This window comes from Ailuropoda melanoleuca, chromosome 3 (assembly GCF_002007445.2).
Source record: "Ailuropoda melanoleuca isolate Jingjing chromosome 3, ASM200744v2, whole genome shotgun sequence".
In the NCBI taxonomy this organism is placed as follows: Eukaryota; Metazoa; Chordata; class Mammalia; order Carnivora; family Ursidae; genus Ailuropoda; species Ailuropoda melanoleuca.
In genome coordinates, this window is record NC_048220.1 from 22,083,592 (window position 1) to 22,100,725 (window position 17,134).

The 17,134-nt window shown below is 42.2% G+C and overlaps 1 protein-coding gene and 1 long non-coding RNA gene across 3 annotated transcripts in view; both read left to right on the forward strand.

Moving 5' to 3' along the window:
* Window positions 1-10,618, forward strand: part of LOC109489540 — a 17,155-nt gene extending 6,537 nt beyond the window's left edge. For both annotated transcript variants that reach the window (XR_004624013.1, XR_004624014.1), the window contains exons 3-4: window positions 4,606-4,706; window positions 8,877-10,618. This is a non-coding gene — a long non-coding RNA (uncharacterized LOC109489540). The remainder of the gene's footprint in view (window positions 1-4,605; window positions 4,707-8,876) is intronic.
* A 4,636-nt stretch (window positions 10,619-15,254) lies between these two features.
* Window positions 15,255-17,134, forward strand: part of HSPA4 (heat shock protein family A (Hsp70) member 4) — a 46,595-nt gene continuing 44,715 nt past the window's right edge. The window contains exon 1 of the mRNA XM_002912908.4: window positions 15,255-15,646. Coding sequence (XP_002912954.1) covers window positions 15,540-15,646 — 107 coding nt within the window. The 5' untranslated portion in view covers window positions 15,255-15,539. The remainder of the gene's footprint in view (window positions 15,647-17,134) is intronic.

Below are 17,134 nucleotides of genomic sequence, written 5' to 3' on the forward strand. Positions count from 1 at the left end.
AACTCTGAGGGTTCCTTACAGCTATTGTTAGCATCTTTAAAAAGTGTCACTTTCCCTGAAGAATATTTTTTTAAAGATTTTATTTATTTGACAGAGAGAGAGAGAGAGACAGTGAGAGAGGGCGCACAAGCAGGGGGAGTGGGAGAGGGAGAAGCAGGCTACCCGCTGAGTAGGGAGCCCAATGCGGGGCTTGATCCCAGGACCCTGGGATCATGACCTGAGCTGAAGGCAAACGCTTAACCCACTGAGCCACCCAGGTGCCCCTAGACAAAATTATTTCTTAAGTGTTCTACTTTTAAAAAGTTTTACTTTTGGTGAATGCAAAAAAAAATAGGAAAACACACAATTTACCTATAGGTCCTTAGGTATATGGATTGAACATTTGTAAGTAATTTATTATAAATTGTAAAAATTTATTAATGTCTTTGAATGTATATCTTAAGTTTTAAAAAACATGAAGCAAGTAATATTTTATAATTAAATGCTTTTCTCTGTGATCAATAAAACTGAAAAAGGCTTTTTCAAGTTATCAGTGCTGCTAGTGAAAGAAACCAAACTTTCCAAAGTACTTTAAAAGAAATTCCTCTAATTCATTTTTCACTGGAGTGCTAATCAGAAAAATACCATATCAAGATTCAGTTTATGTGGTGTGTAAAGCAGAAATAAAATAGTAATTATACTTTGTTTTATGAATAAGAATGACATGATAGCCTTTCTCCACCACCACAACAACAACAAATACAGCCTAAGAGCCCTTCTTTCTTCTTTTTTTAAAAAGATTTCTTTATTTTAGAGAGAGAGAGAGAGGAAGAGAGAGCGGTGGGGAGGGGCAGGGGGACAGGGAGAGAGAGAATCTCAGGCAGACTCTGGGCTGAGCATGGAGCCCGTCACAGGGCTCAATCCCAGGACCCTGAGATGACCGCTTGAGCTGAAAGCAAGAGTTGGACACTTAACTAACTGTGCCACCCAGGCGCCCCTAAGAGCCCTTCTTTAATATTGAGAAGTTTGCCTTTTTGTGAGAAACATTTTGTATAGAGTCAGTTTAGGTCCAAGGTAGGCTGTGGAGTTGTCGAAGGATCCTTTTCTTGTACTTGCTATCAGTAAGTTTGCTATAAAGATTTCCTTTGTGCACCATCTAGTCTTTACCAGTCTTTTAAGAATTTGGTAAAATGTGAATTAACTTTGGAGATTGTTAGGATTTGCTTCAAATTTCCAAGTATTACTAGCATCTATAAATCTTGTCCATTTTAGGTAATATGGCTTTCCATTCATCACATGTTAGATGAGGATAATTTTTGTGACATTCATGCTCTCTCTCTGCATTTAAAAAATACTAACTATTCTGTTTCTTTTCCATTTCTTCGGTGAAGTTTCATGAAGCCATTTAAAAATGGATGTCATGGGGACGCCTGGGTGGCTCAGCCGTTAAGCGGCTGCCTTCAGCTCAGGTCATGATCCCAGGGTCTTGGGATCGAGCCCCGCATTGGGCTCCCTGCTTGGCGGGAAGCCTGCTTCTCCCTCTCTCAATCCCCTTGCTTGTGTTCCCTCTCTCGCTGTCTCTGTCTGTCAAATAAATAAATAAATCTTAAAAAAAAAGGGATGTCATGAAGGGCTCTTTAAAGTGAGGGAGTATAATTGAGTTATAACATTTCTTTCAGGTAGTCAACATAATGATTCCATATTTGTATGTACAGATGGTCTCCAACTTTACTATGATTTGATTTATAATTTTTCAATTTTATGATAGTGTGAAAGAGGTACGCATTCCATAGAAACTGTACTTCAGATTTTGAATTTTGACCTTTTCCCAAATGTGCAGTGTGATATTCTCTCTCGATGCTGGGCAATGGCAGTGAGCCGTAGCTCCTGGTCAGCCACATGATCATGAAGGTAACTGACAGACTTAGGGTTGTAAGTTCCTACCCATAGAGCCATTGTTTTGCACTTCGAGTGCGGTATTCAATAAATTATATGAGACATTCAATGCTTTATTATAAAAGAGGCTTTATGTTAGATGACTTTCCCAACTATTAGCTAATGTAAGTATTCTGAGCACATTTAAGGTCTGCTAGGCTAAGGTATGATGTTCCGTAGGTTAGGTGTATTAAATGCATTTTTGACGTATAATATTGTTTTTTTTTGTTTTTTGTTTTTTTAAAGATTTTATTTATTTATTCGATAGAGATAGAGACAGCCAGTGAGAGAGGGAACACAAGCAGGGGGAGTGGGAGAGGAAGAAGCAGGCTCATAGCAGAGGAGCCTGATGTGGGGCTCGATCCCAGAACGCCGGGATCACGCTCTGAGCGTGAAGGCAGACGCTTAACCGCTGTGCCACCCAGGCGCCCCTGACGTATAATATTGTTAACTTATAATGGATTTATTGGGATGTAACTTTATGGGACGCAACCCCATGATAAGTTGAGCAAGATATGTATTGCAAAAGAACACCACAATAGGTCTAGTTAACATTCATGTGAAGGGCTTTCTATCATTGATAAATCCTCAAAGTGAATTTTAATCCCCAGTATTTTTTAATCCCCAGTATTTTTATATGAATATACTTACTGCACTTGCAAGGTAAATTTTGAATATGGTGGATTTATTAGTCAGGGCTATTCAGGTTGCAGGTGACAGAAATCAGAATCAAAGTAACCATTGTGAAAAACGGGACTTAAGGGACGCCTGCGTGGCTCAGTTGGTTAAGGGTTTGCCTTCAGTCCAGGTCATGATCTCAGGGTCCTGGGGTCGAGGCCCAGTTGGGCTCCTTGCTCAGCGGGGAGCCTACTTCTCCATCTCCCTCTGTCTGCTGCTTCCCCTGCTTGTACGGTGTCCTTTCTCTCTCTAACAAATGAACAAAATCTTAAAAACAAAGAAAAAACAGGACTTAAGGGTTAGAAAGTAGTAGATGCCAAAGGAGGGCAGTTCTAGGCACCTAGGCCCAGAACCAGGGATAGGATGCCTTTTACGAGACCAGCTAGTCTCTATTTTCATCTCAGTAATAGCCTCATTCCCTCAGACCCCTCTCTGTGGCTGGGAATATGGCCACTAGAACCTTGGGAACCTATCTTTACAATTCCACAACCTGTCAAAGACAAAAAGCAAACAATAAGCAAACTGGTTTTATTTAGGGTATTACAATAGGGAGAGCATCCTGGATCTGAAGATTATTACCTTGGCAGGATAGTTTGGAGACTTTTCTAGGGAGGAGTGGATAATTTCCAGGTAGGGAGATTTTATAGTTGCAATTGTTTTTGTAATCAAGGGGTCTCAGTCAGTGAGCTGAACAGGAAATGTTTGTGTCTAACTACTTTCAGCGGGACAGACAATTCACAGAATCAGTTATGAGGCATTGTGAATGGGAATTCGGAGAGTTTTGGTCTGTCCTTATCATAGGTAAACAAGGGGGTCATCTGTGGGACTTATCTAAGTCACATGAGGAAGAGTGGTTTTTTGTAGTAAAGTTGGAACATGAAGAGGTCAGGGGTATATCTTAACCTTTTAAGTTTTCTAAGAAAACGGGGCTTAGGTAGAGTTCAACATTGTCACAAAGGAGAAGGGAGAAAGAAAGTTCCCCACCAGCTGCAAGAGACACATTTTTGAAACAGTGCCATGTGCTTGGTCCCATGTTTACCTGCCTATCTCTGGTTCAATCTTTGTGGCCCAGTGGGAGGAGGTTCGAGTGATTCAGCCTGGGTCAGAGTAGTGAAGATAAGGGGGAGTGGGGAGACAAAGAAAATGGTTCTACAGTGGGCAAATAGTCACAGTTTAATTCCCAGGGAGCTAAATGTGAGAATTTTTCCTTAAAGCCAAAGAAGACACAAACCTTTGTTCAAAATTAAATAGTGGTACTGTAGTAATAGTACTGGTAAATTACCATGAATCCCTTTTCTAGAACTTGAAACAGTCTGAGGAGTCTCACATGATGTGTCCATCCTCGGAAGAATTGCCCCTCCCTCTTTCCAACCAATGCTATAAAACGGAAACCACAAATATTAAGAGCCTTTAATAATATTTCAAGCTACTCATTCTGGTTTTACAATTTTTTTCAAGGTACTTGCCATTTTCCCATTCTACTTCAAGGCCAAATTGGGCTTACGGTGATTTGGAAATCACAGATATCCCTGCTTCCACCACCTAAGAGCTTTAAGGCCTCATGGTTTATGAATTAGTGTGAGGAGAAAACAGCACCCCTATAACAACGCCCCAGGGAAATTTGACTCCTTGGACCAGCTGGTGCCCAGAGAAACAAATATAGACTGGAAGTCCTAGAGTCTAAAGAACACTAAAGGGTTTTGAAATGCTTCACCTTTCCATTTCATCAGCCCAACTGCAGATAGGAAAACAGAGAAATTCCATCCTGTGAAGGATCAGGATTCCACTTTATAGTTAGTTGGACTTAATTTAGTCACAAGTGATTTAATCAAGCTGCTATTCGTGAAATCTTTGTGATTTCCTTTTCCTTTGTGGTTTCTGAGAGCTCTAGCGCCCTTAGAGAATTTAATAAACTTGGCTCCAATATTCAGGCTCTGGGGTAATTCATGGCTTACTCCCTATATTGGATGGTTTGATGCCTCTTCAGCTTCTGTGTCTCTGTTCCTTCCCCAGGTCATACCTGGATATATGAAGCTGCATCCCCCTTGCAGGTACCTGCCAGAAATTCCATCACGCCGAGCACCTCATGAAAGATTAATGGGCTTCAGTGAAAGGTAGTCACGTTGTAGATGAAGTGATCACTCCCTGTCTCTCTCTTTCTGGCAATTACTGACTTCCCTTACTTCATTTCAGATCAAGGCCCCTCTGTCCACAGTCCCTACACATCACCTTGTAAAACTCTCCAGAAAGTGAGGAATAGTAAATGTAAATAGTGAAGAGTAAATCCCCCAATATAATAGTAAATGCTCCCCTAATATAATATTTATTTCAAAGCCTACTCAAGCCTGTGTGGATTCTTCAGTTTTCTAGTATTCTGGGGCACAGTATTTTCTTTCACTACATCAACACGGTGAGACCTCTTTTGGGTGTCTTTCTAGCTCACGATGATAGTCCTCGGAGACTGGGCATCATTATTGATGACCCACTATTCCCAGTTATACTTGACTGAACTAGCTTGGCTGATCCAAGTTGCACCAATTAAGATCTTTTACCTGGGACTTTTATATTCAACTGAAGGTCTGTAGGGCACCTGGCTGGCTCAGTCAGTGGAGCATGTGACTCTTGGTTTTGGGGTTGTTTGAGTCCCACATTGGGTGTGGAGATTACTTAAAAATATAAAATCTTAAAAAAAGGAAAAGAACTAAATGTCTCAAGTATTCAGCTCTGTGTAGGGTTGGGCTTCAAGCACGTACATTCTAAATTGAGGGCAGCCAGTATATGCTCTGCAGAGAAAGAAGTATATTAAAAACTTTTAGCTGAAAGTCATAGAAATCTCAACTCAGAAGGTTTCCTACTTGCCCAAGTGTGTCTTTATTTTTTTTTTAAATTGTACTATTTTTTTTTTAAGATTTTATTTATTTATTTGACAGAGATAGAGACAGCCAGCGAGAGAGGGAACACAAGCAGGGGGAGTGAGAAAGGAAGAAGCAGGCTCACAGCAGAGGAGCCTGATGTAGGGCTCGATCCCATAACGCCGGGATCACGCCCTGAGCCGAAGGGGACGCTTAACCACTGTGCCACACAGGCGCCCCCCAAGTGTGTCTTTAATGTTCTCTTTGTTAGCTGTCCCTGCTTCTCCAGTCTAGGCTGATTAGCGTCTATGTTAATGCCCACTGGGTGGCAGGTGTCCAGTATAGGAGTCCTTGGAGGCATGTCCTACTCCACAGTTCCCTGATAAGGGAGATCTTAGCTCTGGCTTGACCATTTCTTCTCAACTGTTGCCTCTTGTTGCAAGGGTCCCCTCTTTGAGCCAGTGGTCTTCTTGGGTAGGGTCTGGTGAGACAGTCCAAGTTCAGCCACCTATTCCAATGTGCAGTGTATCCATGGGAAATATATATTCCCTTGTCACGACACACTACTGTCCTCTCCTTGTTCCTTCTGATAGCTAGCTCTTCGCAGTTTTCTTTTCTTTCTCTCTCTCTCTCTCTCTTTTTTTTTTTTTTTCCATATTTGTCCCTTCTTTGTTCAGAGAAGGAGATTGTTAGATGGCCAACTAGGGCATAGATGGGAGGTTTCCCTTCCTTGCATGTACCTCTCTCTAATCTTTATAAGAGCTTCCCTCTCACTTGTCTTTTCCTGGGAGACAGCACCTTCCACTCCCACCTTGAAGTAATTCTGTACTCTCCACAAAGCAAATTCCCCATCTCTCTTTCACTCCTCTCCACTTCTACAGATACTGGAGGGTTGCGGTGGTTGGAATGGAGAGGACGCTGAAATACCTAGGCTGTTTCTGCCTCTTCTCTTAGGGGAGTTGGCTGGTTCCAATTACTGGTAATTTTCTTAAGGGTGTGGATTAGTGAGCCCTGTTTTATTCTCATCTATGGGCCCTAATCACCAATTCTGGGACAACTGGGGAAAATCTCATGCAGTGTCCTGTTAGAGCAACAATAATAACAACCATCTCTAATTTTTCTCTTAAAAATTTTATCTTTAAGTAATCTCTACAGCCATCGTGGGGCTCAAACGTAAACTCTGAGATCAAGAGTCGCTGTACTCTTCCGACTGAGCCAGGCAGGCACCACTGTAACAATTCTTGGTAACTCACTATGTGTCAGACAGTGCACATTTTATATTAAGTGTCTTATTTAATCATCACATCAACCCTATGAGGTAGGTTCTCTTATTTCCTCCATTTTTCAGGTGAGGAAACTGAGGCTTAGAGACTATTAAGGCACTTGCCTAAAGGCACTCCAGTAATTTTGGTGTAACTGGTGCTCAAGCCCAGGTTGTAGGGCTACGGAATCTTAAACAGTCTACTATCCTCCCTCTCTTGTATACCCATGGGAGGCATGCTTGCCTATCATTTTTTAAATGTATATGTTTTGAAGTACAACTGTTGTCACAGAGTATACACACTTTCCAAAATGCTCTCTGGGAAGTCTGAACCAGAGCATAATTTCTCATATTTTGCCAGTACTTTCTAATATAATTTTTTTCCAATATGGTTTGGGAAAATGGGATTACATTATTGTTTTAATTAACTCTTTAAAAATCCCAAGTGAGGCTGAGTGTTATGTGTTTGTCATTTGTATTTATTATTTAGTGAATTTTGTCTTCTAATCTTTGGTCTATTTTTTTCTGATTGACATATGACAACTATGTATAGATCAAGAATATTGCCTCTTTGATGTTGTATATATTAAGAACATTTCTTTTCAAAAAAAAAAAAAGGATATTTCTTCCCAGAGTTGTCAAAGAATAAATTTTTTTACTGTGATAAAATATACATAACATAAAATTTACCATTTTAACCATTTTTAAGTGTACAATGGCATGGCATTAGGTGTATTCATAATGTGCAACTATCACCACTAATGATTTCCAGAGCTTACTCACCATCCCAAACAGAAACTCTGTACCCATTAAAGAGTAATTCTGGGTTTGTTCCTCCCCACAGCCCTTGGTTGTCTCTATTTTATGTTTTGTGAATTTGCTTATTTTATGTACCCCATATATGTGGAATCAGATAATATTTGTTCTTTTGTGTCTGGCTTATTTCACTTAGCATTTAATTTTCAAGGTTTCTTCATGTTGTAGCATGTATCAGCATTTTATTCCTGTTTTATGGCTGAATAATATTCCATTGTATGTGTATCCTATATTTTGTTTCTCCATTCACCTGTTGAAGGATACTTAGCTTGTTTCCACTTTTGGGCTTTTGGAATAATACTGCTATAAAGATTGCTGTGCAAGTATCTGTTTGACTTCTTGCTTTTAATTCCTTTATGTGTATAAATAGGAGTAGAATTGCTGGATCATATGGCAATTCTGTGGTTAACTTTCTGGACAAAGTATGGTTTTTCAAAATTTAAAAACACACACACGTGTCACTGATTTATGTGACTCATTAATGAGAGGACTTCTCATTAATGAGAACAGGATCTTAAAGCTGATTCATTGAAGAACTCAAGAGGCTGAAGTGAAGGAAAGAATGTTGAAGTCAGAGTGCTAAATTAAATACAAAACTTGTTATTATTGTACCAGGCAATAAAAGCACAGTCTTAGAAAATATCTTTTCCACCAGACAGAAATCATTTGCATCTCCCCCATACAAACACCATTTGTACTTTATCAATCTTCTGTAAAGTTAATGTCTAATTTTACAGTCTGGGCCGTAATCAACAGAAAATGGCAAGCCGAGCAAAGTTACATTCTTCCTAGAGAATCATAGTTCCCTTAGGTAGGCTCATTAAACAATGTTTTGATATGATATTGAAAGAGCAAGCAGTATTCTTTTTGCTTTTCTCTAAATTTTGGGTAACTTTCTCAATTTTGTATTTATTGCCCTTAATTTTGTTTGTGGTCTTTTTTGCATTCTGTTTTCTATCTCTTCTTTTACTGTTTTTGTCTTTTGGTGTTATGCTTATGAAAGTTCACTGTATGTCTGTGTTTGCATAGGTACATATGTATATGTGTATAATCACCTTTTTTTCTGGTAATAGTTTTATATTTGAAATTCAACTTACAAACCTTTAAATATTTGACTTACCAGGAATATGTTCTTGTATGTGGTTTGAGGTAGGGATCTAAAATTTTTTCCCAGACCGTTAGTTAATGTCTGCAAATCGCCTTCCCCATAACTCGTTTGAAATGCCATGTATCATATGCTAAATTCTCATACTTGGGTTTGTTTCTTGACTTTTATTTCTGTTTGTCTTTGTCTTTTCTGGTACGAGTATCACAGTTGTTATTACTGCTTCATTATGTTGTGTTCTCTCTTGCAGTTTTGACAGGATGGTTCTGCTACCAGCAACCACACCTTCAGTGACGAGAACTCCTCACAGAGGAGGGGCAAGTGGCTAGCCCTCCTTCACAAGTAGCAGCAACTCTCAAATATTCCCTAGAAAATTCTAGGGAAAGACACTAGGCAATCAAAGTAAATGCTGAATTGTGTGTGTGTGTGTCTGTGTGTGCGCGTGTGTGTGTGTACACGTGTGTACACAGGCGTGGATGGAAGTCCGTCTGCCAAGGTGGAAGGTGGAGGGTAGAGGAGCCATTCATGAACTTCCTCTCCATCACGTGGTTATACTTCCTGTTCATTTACATAGAGATGCTAGGTTGTCACTGGGCTCCCCAGACTTTGGAAGGGCATTTCACTTTTAGGGAAGAAGCCCTAAGCTACTGCTCTTTCTTCACAAGTCAACTCTTGCCTTTAGTGGAAATGTCACAAAATATATCCATATTTAATAGACTAAATAGTAGGGGCTGGTCATCCAGTTTTGAAGAATGACTTATTAACCACATTTCTGTTCTCTGCTGAGTACCTTATTCTTTCAAAGCTTTTCAAGAATACTCTAAGTTCTTAACATGCTTTTAGTTTCATACTATCTCCATTATGGAAGCTTCTTCTGGTCACCTTTCCCAGGCTTGTCTTTGTCTTCTCTGGAGAAGAAACTCTGATACTTCTAGTGAGCTCAGATCATCTCCACTCTTGTTTTAGCTTGTTGCTGCTGTTGCTGCTGCCTTTGACCATAGGATGGATTCCTGTGCCATTGCCAGGAAAACATGTTAGTCACTCTCCTCTGAGTTAGGGCTTACACTGCTGGCATTTAGTTGCAAACTGTAATCGTCTGTGATATATTTAGATTTTGAACTCACATTGCATTTGAACATTAACTACATGTCAACACGAAAATAAATGGTCCCCCTCTGGTTATGAAGCAATGTATGGGCAGGATGCCACATGAGCTTGTTCATAGTAACACTGTTCATAGTAACACTGATTCTTAATCAAATTACAAATATTCACACTCCAAGCTCCAGATTCCTCTTCAATCAGGAAACATGCAGAGTAAATTATTATCACAGGCCCAAGGCCTTTAAAAATCATTTTCTTTGAGTCTTAGAGCAAGAAGCCGCTGTTCCTATGGCACAATATCTCCCTGGGGGTCCCCTAATGCTCAGGAACAGGACCAACCCCAACAGAGTTGGACTGAGCAGGTCAGAGTCACGTTTGTGCTCTCAGCAGACCAATTTCACAGGTAGGACATTGGGGTGGAGCTGGAATGTCGTCGGCTACTAGAAGTGGGAGAAAACTGAGTTGAGTCTGTGGCTGGTTGAGGAGAGGCTTGAGCCAATGGGTAAGGAGGTTGTGAGTCAGGCCAGGAAAATGATTGTTGATTAAAGGATCTAGATAAAGGTGTTAAATTTCCATGATCATATCAGCTTGTGTGGCTTTGAGAAATCTGTGCAAAGTTCATCCAGCATTTTAAGATTATAAAGAGGGAAAGGACTGGGATTGATAATGGCACTGTAAGACATAAAATAACTGTAATCAAACCAAATAAGGGCAAAAAAGTGGGGATTTGGGGAAGGACTTCAGAATGAGATCATGGTGCTACTATGTAAGCAGTTTGATAGAGTGAGGAAGGACCCTAAAATTTCAGCCAATTTGGACTTACAAGTAAATTGTAATGATAGTTTTTATATCAAAAGAGTATTAGGATTAGAAAAATACTTGAGGAAAAAAAGGAGACTGAATTGTGCTCTCCTATTCCTTAAACAGTATTTCTTATGTTTATACTTTTTTTTTTTTAAAGATTTTATTTATTTATTCGACAGAGATAGAGACAGCCAGCGAGAGAGGGAACACAAGAAGGGGGAGTGGGAGAGGAAGAAGCAGGCTCATAGCGGAGGAGCCTGATGTGGGGCTCAATCCCATAACGCCGGGATCACGCCCTGAGCCGAAGGCAGACGCTTAACCGCTGTGCCACCCAGGCGCCCCATTATGTTTATACTTTTATGATTAAACAAAATTTCTATGGGACTTACCAGTGTCTATAAAATGGCAATATGAATCTATTATCTCATGGAACACTGTCCCATTGAACACAGTTTGGGAAAGGTTGACTTAACCTGATGTTAAAAAGGCATAACCCAGGGGCGCCTGGGTGGCACAGCGGGTTAAGCATCTGCCTTCGGCTCAGGGCGTGATCCCGGCGTTATGGGATCGAGCCCCACATCAGGCTCCTCCGCTATGAGCCTGCTTCTTCCTCTCCCACTCCCCCTGCTTGTGTTCCCTCTCTCTCTGGCTGTCTCTATCTCTGTCAAATAAATAAATAAAATCTTAAAAAAAAAAAAAGGCATAACCCAATTCAAAGATTGTATGTAACAGAACTAGTGAAAGGGAGAAATGTATTCCAAAATGTCAACAGTGAATGACTGGTTGAATTATTCCTCTTATTCTTTTTTTTTTTTTATTTAAATTCCTGTTACTCTTTTGTGTTTCCATATTCTTTTTAGTGACCCTTTACAAAGAACATGAACTTAAAGAAAAGAGTGGTATAGTTGTAGGAGACCAATGTCAAAGTCAGGAGTTTTAAAAGCTGTGTGACCTTGAACCAGTTCCTTAACCTCACCAGGTCTATTTTCTCATCTATAAAATTGGAAAATAATATCTACCTAATGGGTTTGTTATGAACATTAATTGAATTATGATATCCAAAGCACTCAGCACAATGTCTGGCACATGCTGTAGGATCTAGAGATGAGGTAGTTACCATTATTATTCAGTTACTAGAATTTTAGAGTTTAAGAAATGCTGGCAGGGTTAAGGGCACTTAGTTCACTCAATGTGATACCAGAGAGGCCCAAAAATACCGTTATCAGAGCTTGTACCTTCCCCCTGAAGCAAAGAATTGCAGAAGCTGCTCCAGAGTGTAGGACAGGATTCCACTGGGCACTTGGCAGGGAAGGTAATGAATTCCCAACCGAAAAACATTTGTTTCACGGTGGGCAGTCTGTTAACACTGTATATTAAAAACAAACATCTTCCTGATTGCTTAGAACTAAATTTAATCATTGTACCAGAGGAAGGCATGCAACAGCTTCCTCCTTCTAAAATTCTCAAGATGCTCTGCTGAATCAAAGGAAGTTGTGCTGTAACCACGATGCCTTCAACGTGAAATGTTCTGGCAACTTCAATGCTTTACAATTGTGATTCTTGGAAACTTATCACTTTAGATTCTTCAGAATTCTTAAATAACTTTTTCTGACTTCATTTACTTAAATATCCCAGAATAAGTTTGATGATCCAGGAAACTATTTATAGCAGGATGAGTACTCTCTGTGACTGATGCTATGTTTTATTTTGAGAAGGACAAATCATTAAAAAGATTGATAGGGCCAATGGTATTTTAAACTGAAAACAGAGCCAAGGCAAATAAGGTAGTTAAGTGAGGTATGATGGTGGAACACAAAAAGATATGGTTGTACTTTTTTCCAGTTCAGTTAAAGGCTGGGGAGGTCTCCCACATTCTAGAAGGAAGGCAGAGACAGAGTCCATAATCCAGACCAAGTGATATTTTATTTTTAAAGATTATTTATTTATCTATTTGAGCAAGAGAAAGAGAGAGCACAAGTGAGGGGAGTGGCAGAGGGAGAGGGAGAGAGACAGGCAGACTTGCTGCTGAGTGGGGAGCCCAACATGGGGTTCTATTCTACAACCCCTAGATCATGACCTGAGCCAAAGTCAGACTCTTAACCGACTGAGACACCCAGGGGCCCACAGACCTAGTGATAATTTAGGTAAAGTCACTTCAGCCTATGGCAGCCTGGCCTCTGTTTGCCCAGTGTTTATAATGCAGAGAAGACAAGACACAGGACTCTCTGTCATCACAAAGGCCAATACTGTTCTTGGTGTCATTGATATCCTCCTAGGTAGGAGACAAATATAAGACAGAAGAAGGTCAAGGTTAATCTTTTTTTTTTTTTACTTTTTCATTGTGGTAAAATACACATAACATAAAATTTATTATTTTAACCATCTTAAAGTATACAAATCAGTGGCATTAAATACATTTGTACTGTTGTGTGATCACCAGTATTACCCATCTCCAGAACTTTTTCATCATCCTAAACTGAAACTTGGTGCCCATTAAACAGTAACTCTTCATTCCCCTTATCTCAAGCCCTTGCTAACCACTACTAATTTGCCTATTCTGATTTCTGTGCCTCTTCCAATTGGATGGGGCCCACCAAATGTGGGGCAACCCTATCAGCTGGAGGCCGGTGGTGAAAGAATTCACCCAAGGCAGAACAAGGGAGATAGAAATTTATTGAAAACACCACAATGAAGTGGTAGGCAGGACAGCAAAACGGAGACTGTCTGCCCCAAGGCAGTGCTGGGGGGCTGTAGTTAAAGAGGCAAGGTGAGAGATTATGGAAACACACAGAATTTTCCTTTTTTGGTACCTGTGTCTGGTTGTAAGTAATTCATTGGTCAGCTAGGGCTTATGGCTATTTTGAGGTGGGTCACCTAATGGGCCTTTTTGTATCAGCCAGGGGGTTGGGGTCACTGCAGGCCCTTCTATCTTACTCAGGTTTCCACAGTTCAAGTTGGTTGCTAAGAGTGTCCTCTAAAGTTTCCTCACATAAATTAAAAATTTGTCATTTCCTGTCTGACTTCTTTCACTTGGCATATTTTTAAAGTTCATCCATGTTGTAACGTGTTAAGAGTTTTGTTCCTTTTTAAGGCTGAATAATACTGCATTACATGTATATACGATGTTAAAAATCCATTAATGCATCAGTGATTATTTGGGTTGTTTTCACCTTTTTGCTATTGTCAATAATGCTATGAACAGGGGCGTAGAGTATCTGTTCACCCCTGTTTTCTTTGTTAAAAGGCCTTTTCCTGCGGCCTCTACTCCTATTACCTCCCTCCCTCAATCTGCTACCCTAGGTAGCACTCAGTACTTGGTTTTGAAGATAAAGTAGGTTTGGTTTAGCCAAAATGTAAGATCTGTGTGATAATTTGCAAGTGTAAAGGCAAACAATCTGGCCTTTGGGCATTGCTCCAGGAGACTGAGGTGTATGTGTGTGGGGGGAAATGCAGATTTGAGAAAATGCACTTTCTTCTTGGCTCATTCATTTAACGATCCAATTGTTCCAGCCTTGAGATAGAGATCTTTAACTCAGTCTACATTCCAGCAATACAGAAATTCTTTTAGTTCTCAGCAACTCAGACTAGCTTTCTATTGTGTGTTTTTTTTTTTTTTTCCCCTCACAACCTGAAAGCAGACTTTTGCTTTTCTGGAAATTCTTTCTAGTCTTCCCCATTTCGTGCATAACACTTGCCACCTTGTACTGGGATTCCTTTAACTTTTTAAGCTATCCTCGCGACGGGGGGGGGGCGGAATTCAGGTTTTGGGGGGTTTGAGGCTTTTACACTTATACCCTTAAAACAAGCCACAAAATATGTAGGACAAAAAAAAAAAACCCACAACAAATTACTGGAGACTTGGGAGATCCAGATTCCCCCACTGAGACCTCTTCAATCAATTTATCAGAAATTCTTATTGTATAGAGTTGCTTTCCGATGACAAGCTGGCTTCCAGTTTGCTCCTGGAACACTCTGGACGTGAGGGGCCCTTAAGTTTAAGATTCATTAGCCTCGAGTAATCCTGTCACTTACTGGCCAGTTGCATTCAGCTCAGGACAGGTGCTTGGAACGTGTTGGGGATTTCAAGGTTTAAGTCATGTTGGCCCCTCCGTGGGCTCTAAGGACGCGTGCGGCTTAGAGAACGGTGAGGCAAGGCTGAGTGAAAAAAACCACGGCGGTGGGACTGAGAGGATTCCTGCCCTCCGCCCGAGAGGGCGCTGTCTTGGACTTCGTCAGAGCCCCTACCTGAGGCCCTCCTCAGGGCTACATTCCAAGGGCGGCCTTGTCCTCTACCGGCGGACCTACCCCGTAGGGACCAGAAGGGAGGGCTCTCTGGACTTTGAAGATTAGCTTGCACTTCCATTTTGGGAGCGCAACACAAAGCGGGGCGCAAGAGGTCCCATCACCGGAAGTTTCTTTGATAAAGAAAAACTGCGGAAGTAGGCTAACGGCGCCTTTTCGGTATTTTGCCTCAAGCCGGCCCTCCTACTTTCTTTTGGAAGGGGAGGCGCCTCACTGCTTTTTGCCCCCATGGGGAGTCGCTGCAGCGGGTTCTGTGCGCAGGCTCAGTTGACTTCCCAACCACCTCTCAGCCGCTGAGTTCCTCCCGAAGTTCTCTTGCCTGGACGTGACGTACGCTTGTCGTAATTGGGGGAGGAACCTCAGAAGGAGAAGCGTCCGAGCCGGGGTCTCGCGAGAACATTCCTTTCCTTCGCAGTTCTCGCGCTACTGCTTTACTCTCGTCGCGACGAGATCTTTCGAGATCTTCTCCGCCCCCGCTACCGGCGCCCCTTCTGCGGCCGCTGAGCCGGAGCCGGCCTGAGCAGCGCTCTCCGCTGCCGCTCCCTTCTCAGGGACTTAGGCGCCCGCGAGGACTCCTTCACGTCCCCCGCTAGCCCCGGCCCCCCGGCCCACGCGGCCCGCACTCCGCCCGCCAGCCCCACCGGGGTCCGTGTCCTGTTTCGCCGGCTGGACCTGGGCTCGAGCCCGAACTGTAGCCGGCGCCATGTCGGTGGTGGGCATAGACCTGGGCTTCCAGAGCTGCTACGTCGCTGTGGCCCGCGCCGGCGGCATCGAGACGATCGCTAATGAGTACAGCGACCGCTGCACGCCGTGAGTGTGGGCCAGTCCGGCCGCGTGCACAGGGGGTGGGGAGGTAGCGCTTACTCTGGTCTGCGACCCTCAAAGCTTGGGGAACGCGAGCCGGGGAGTCACCTTGGTTTCGAACCGAGGGCCCCGTGGGTAAGGACCCCCCTCTGGGTGTCAGGGTGCTTGTAGCCGCGACTCGTCGTAAGGGTCTGCGCCAGCGGCGAGGCCTTTTCCCGGGGGCCTGCCGGTTGAGTGAAGGCTCTGAGCTGCTACTCGTCCCAGCGGAGGTAATGGGTAGGAGCTGGAGGGAAGGCAGGCCTGGGATGTATAGTGGACCAGTTCTTTTGAAGGCAGAGTCCAGGCCCAGGGCGTACTGCCGTTTCTTCAGCCTACCACAGTGTTTAGAGCTTTACACACAGTAGGCGCCTAATAACAGTTGAATTAAACGGGTTCTGGCGTTTGCCGGCGGTGTGAAGATGGAGCGGCCAGAATCCCACGTGAGTGGGGGCGGGGCAGCACCCGGAAGAGAGGGAGCCGGAGCACGAGAAGCTCGGGCTCCTCATGGAAGGCACAGCTACCAGAAAAATACTTTATAAAGTCAATGTCTTCTTGATACCTTTGCGTTCACGTTGGTTTTTCACATCGTTTCAGTATGTCGAACTGTGTTGGGTCATTGTCTGCTTTCATTCTCTGCGCGTCCACACCTAACAGCGTTCCACTTTCACAGTTAATACATTCCAACCAGGGTGTTGGCCGCAATTGTTAATGAATGACTCAGGGGCTCACTTTGACTTCTAGAACCTATAGTAAGTGAAGGGACCAGTATAGACACGGCTCTAAAAAATCATGACTCACTCAGGTCTTTCCTTGGGTAGAGAGTCTGCTTTTTGACTATAGAGGTATTTTTCAATCCATTATCCTTTTTTGGGGCAAAATCTTTTAAGAAGCTTATTATTTTCTAGGTTCTCTTATTATGTGCTACGTGGCTCTATAAGGGCTTCTGTTCCAAGGCCCATTTCCCCCCCTAACTTTGGTTACCCTACCCGCACTTGGGTAGTCAAACTGGATTGCTCCCTCCAGTGATCTTTGCTGCCCAGAGACTCAAAACATTTCCCTTCCACTTGTAAAATTTCTGCGCCTTGTTTTAGACCTAGACCAAGCGCCTCCTTGAAAATCCATCTCTGATCATAAAACGTGGTTTGATGTCCCTTTCTCAATTAGGTTGTAATTTTATTGAGATTTAATTCACATAATGTACAGTTAACCCATTTAAAGGGTACAGTTGGATTGTTTTTAGTGTGGTACAGAACTGCAACTATGCCCCACAATCAATTTAAAAACATTTTTCTCAGTCCAAAAGAAATCCCATACTCATTAGCTGTCACACACCACTCCCCCCTATATTTATAGTTTTTAATAGTGGGTTTTATGTTCTAATTTGTAATTCCAGAGAAGGTAATGCATACTGAGTTGTTTTTTTTTTAAGCATTGACGTTTGTTTTTGAGTATTTA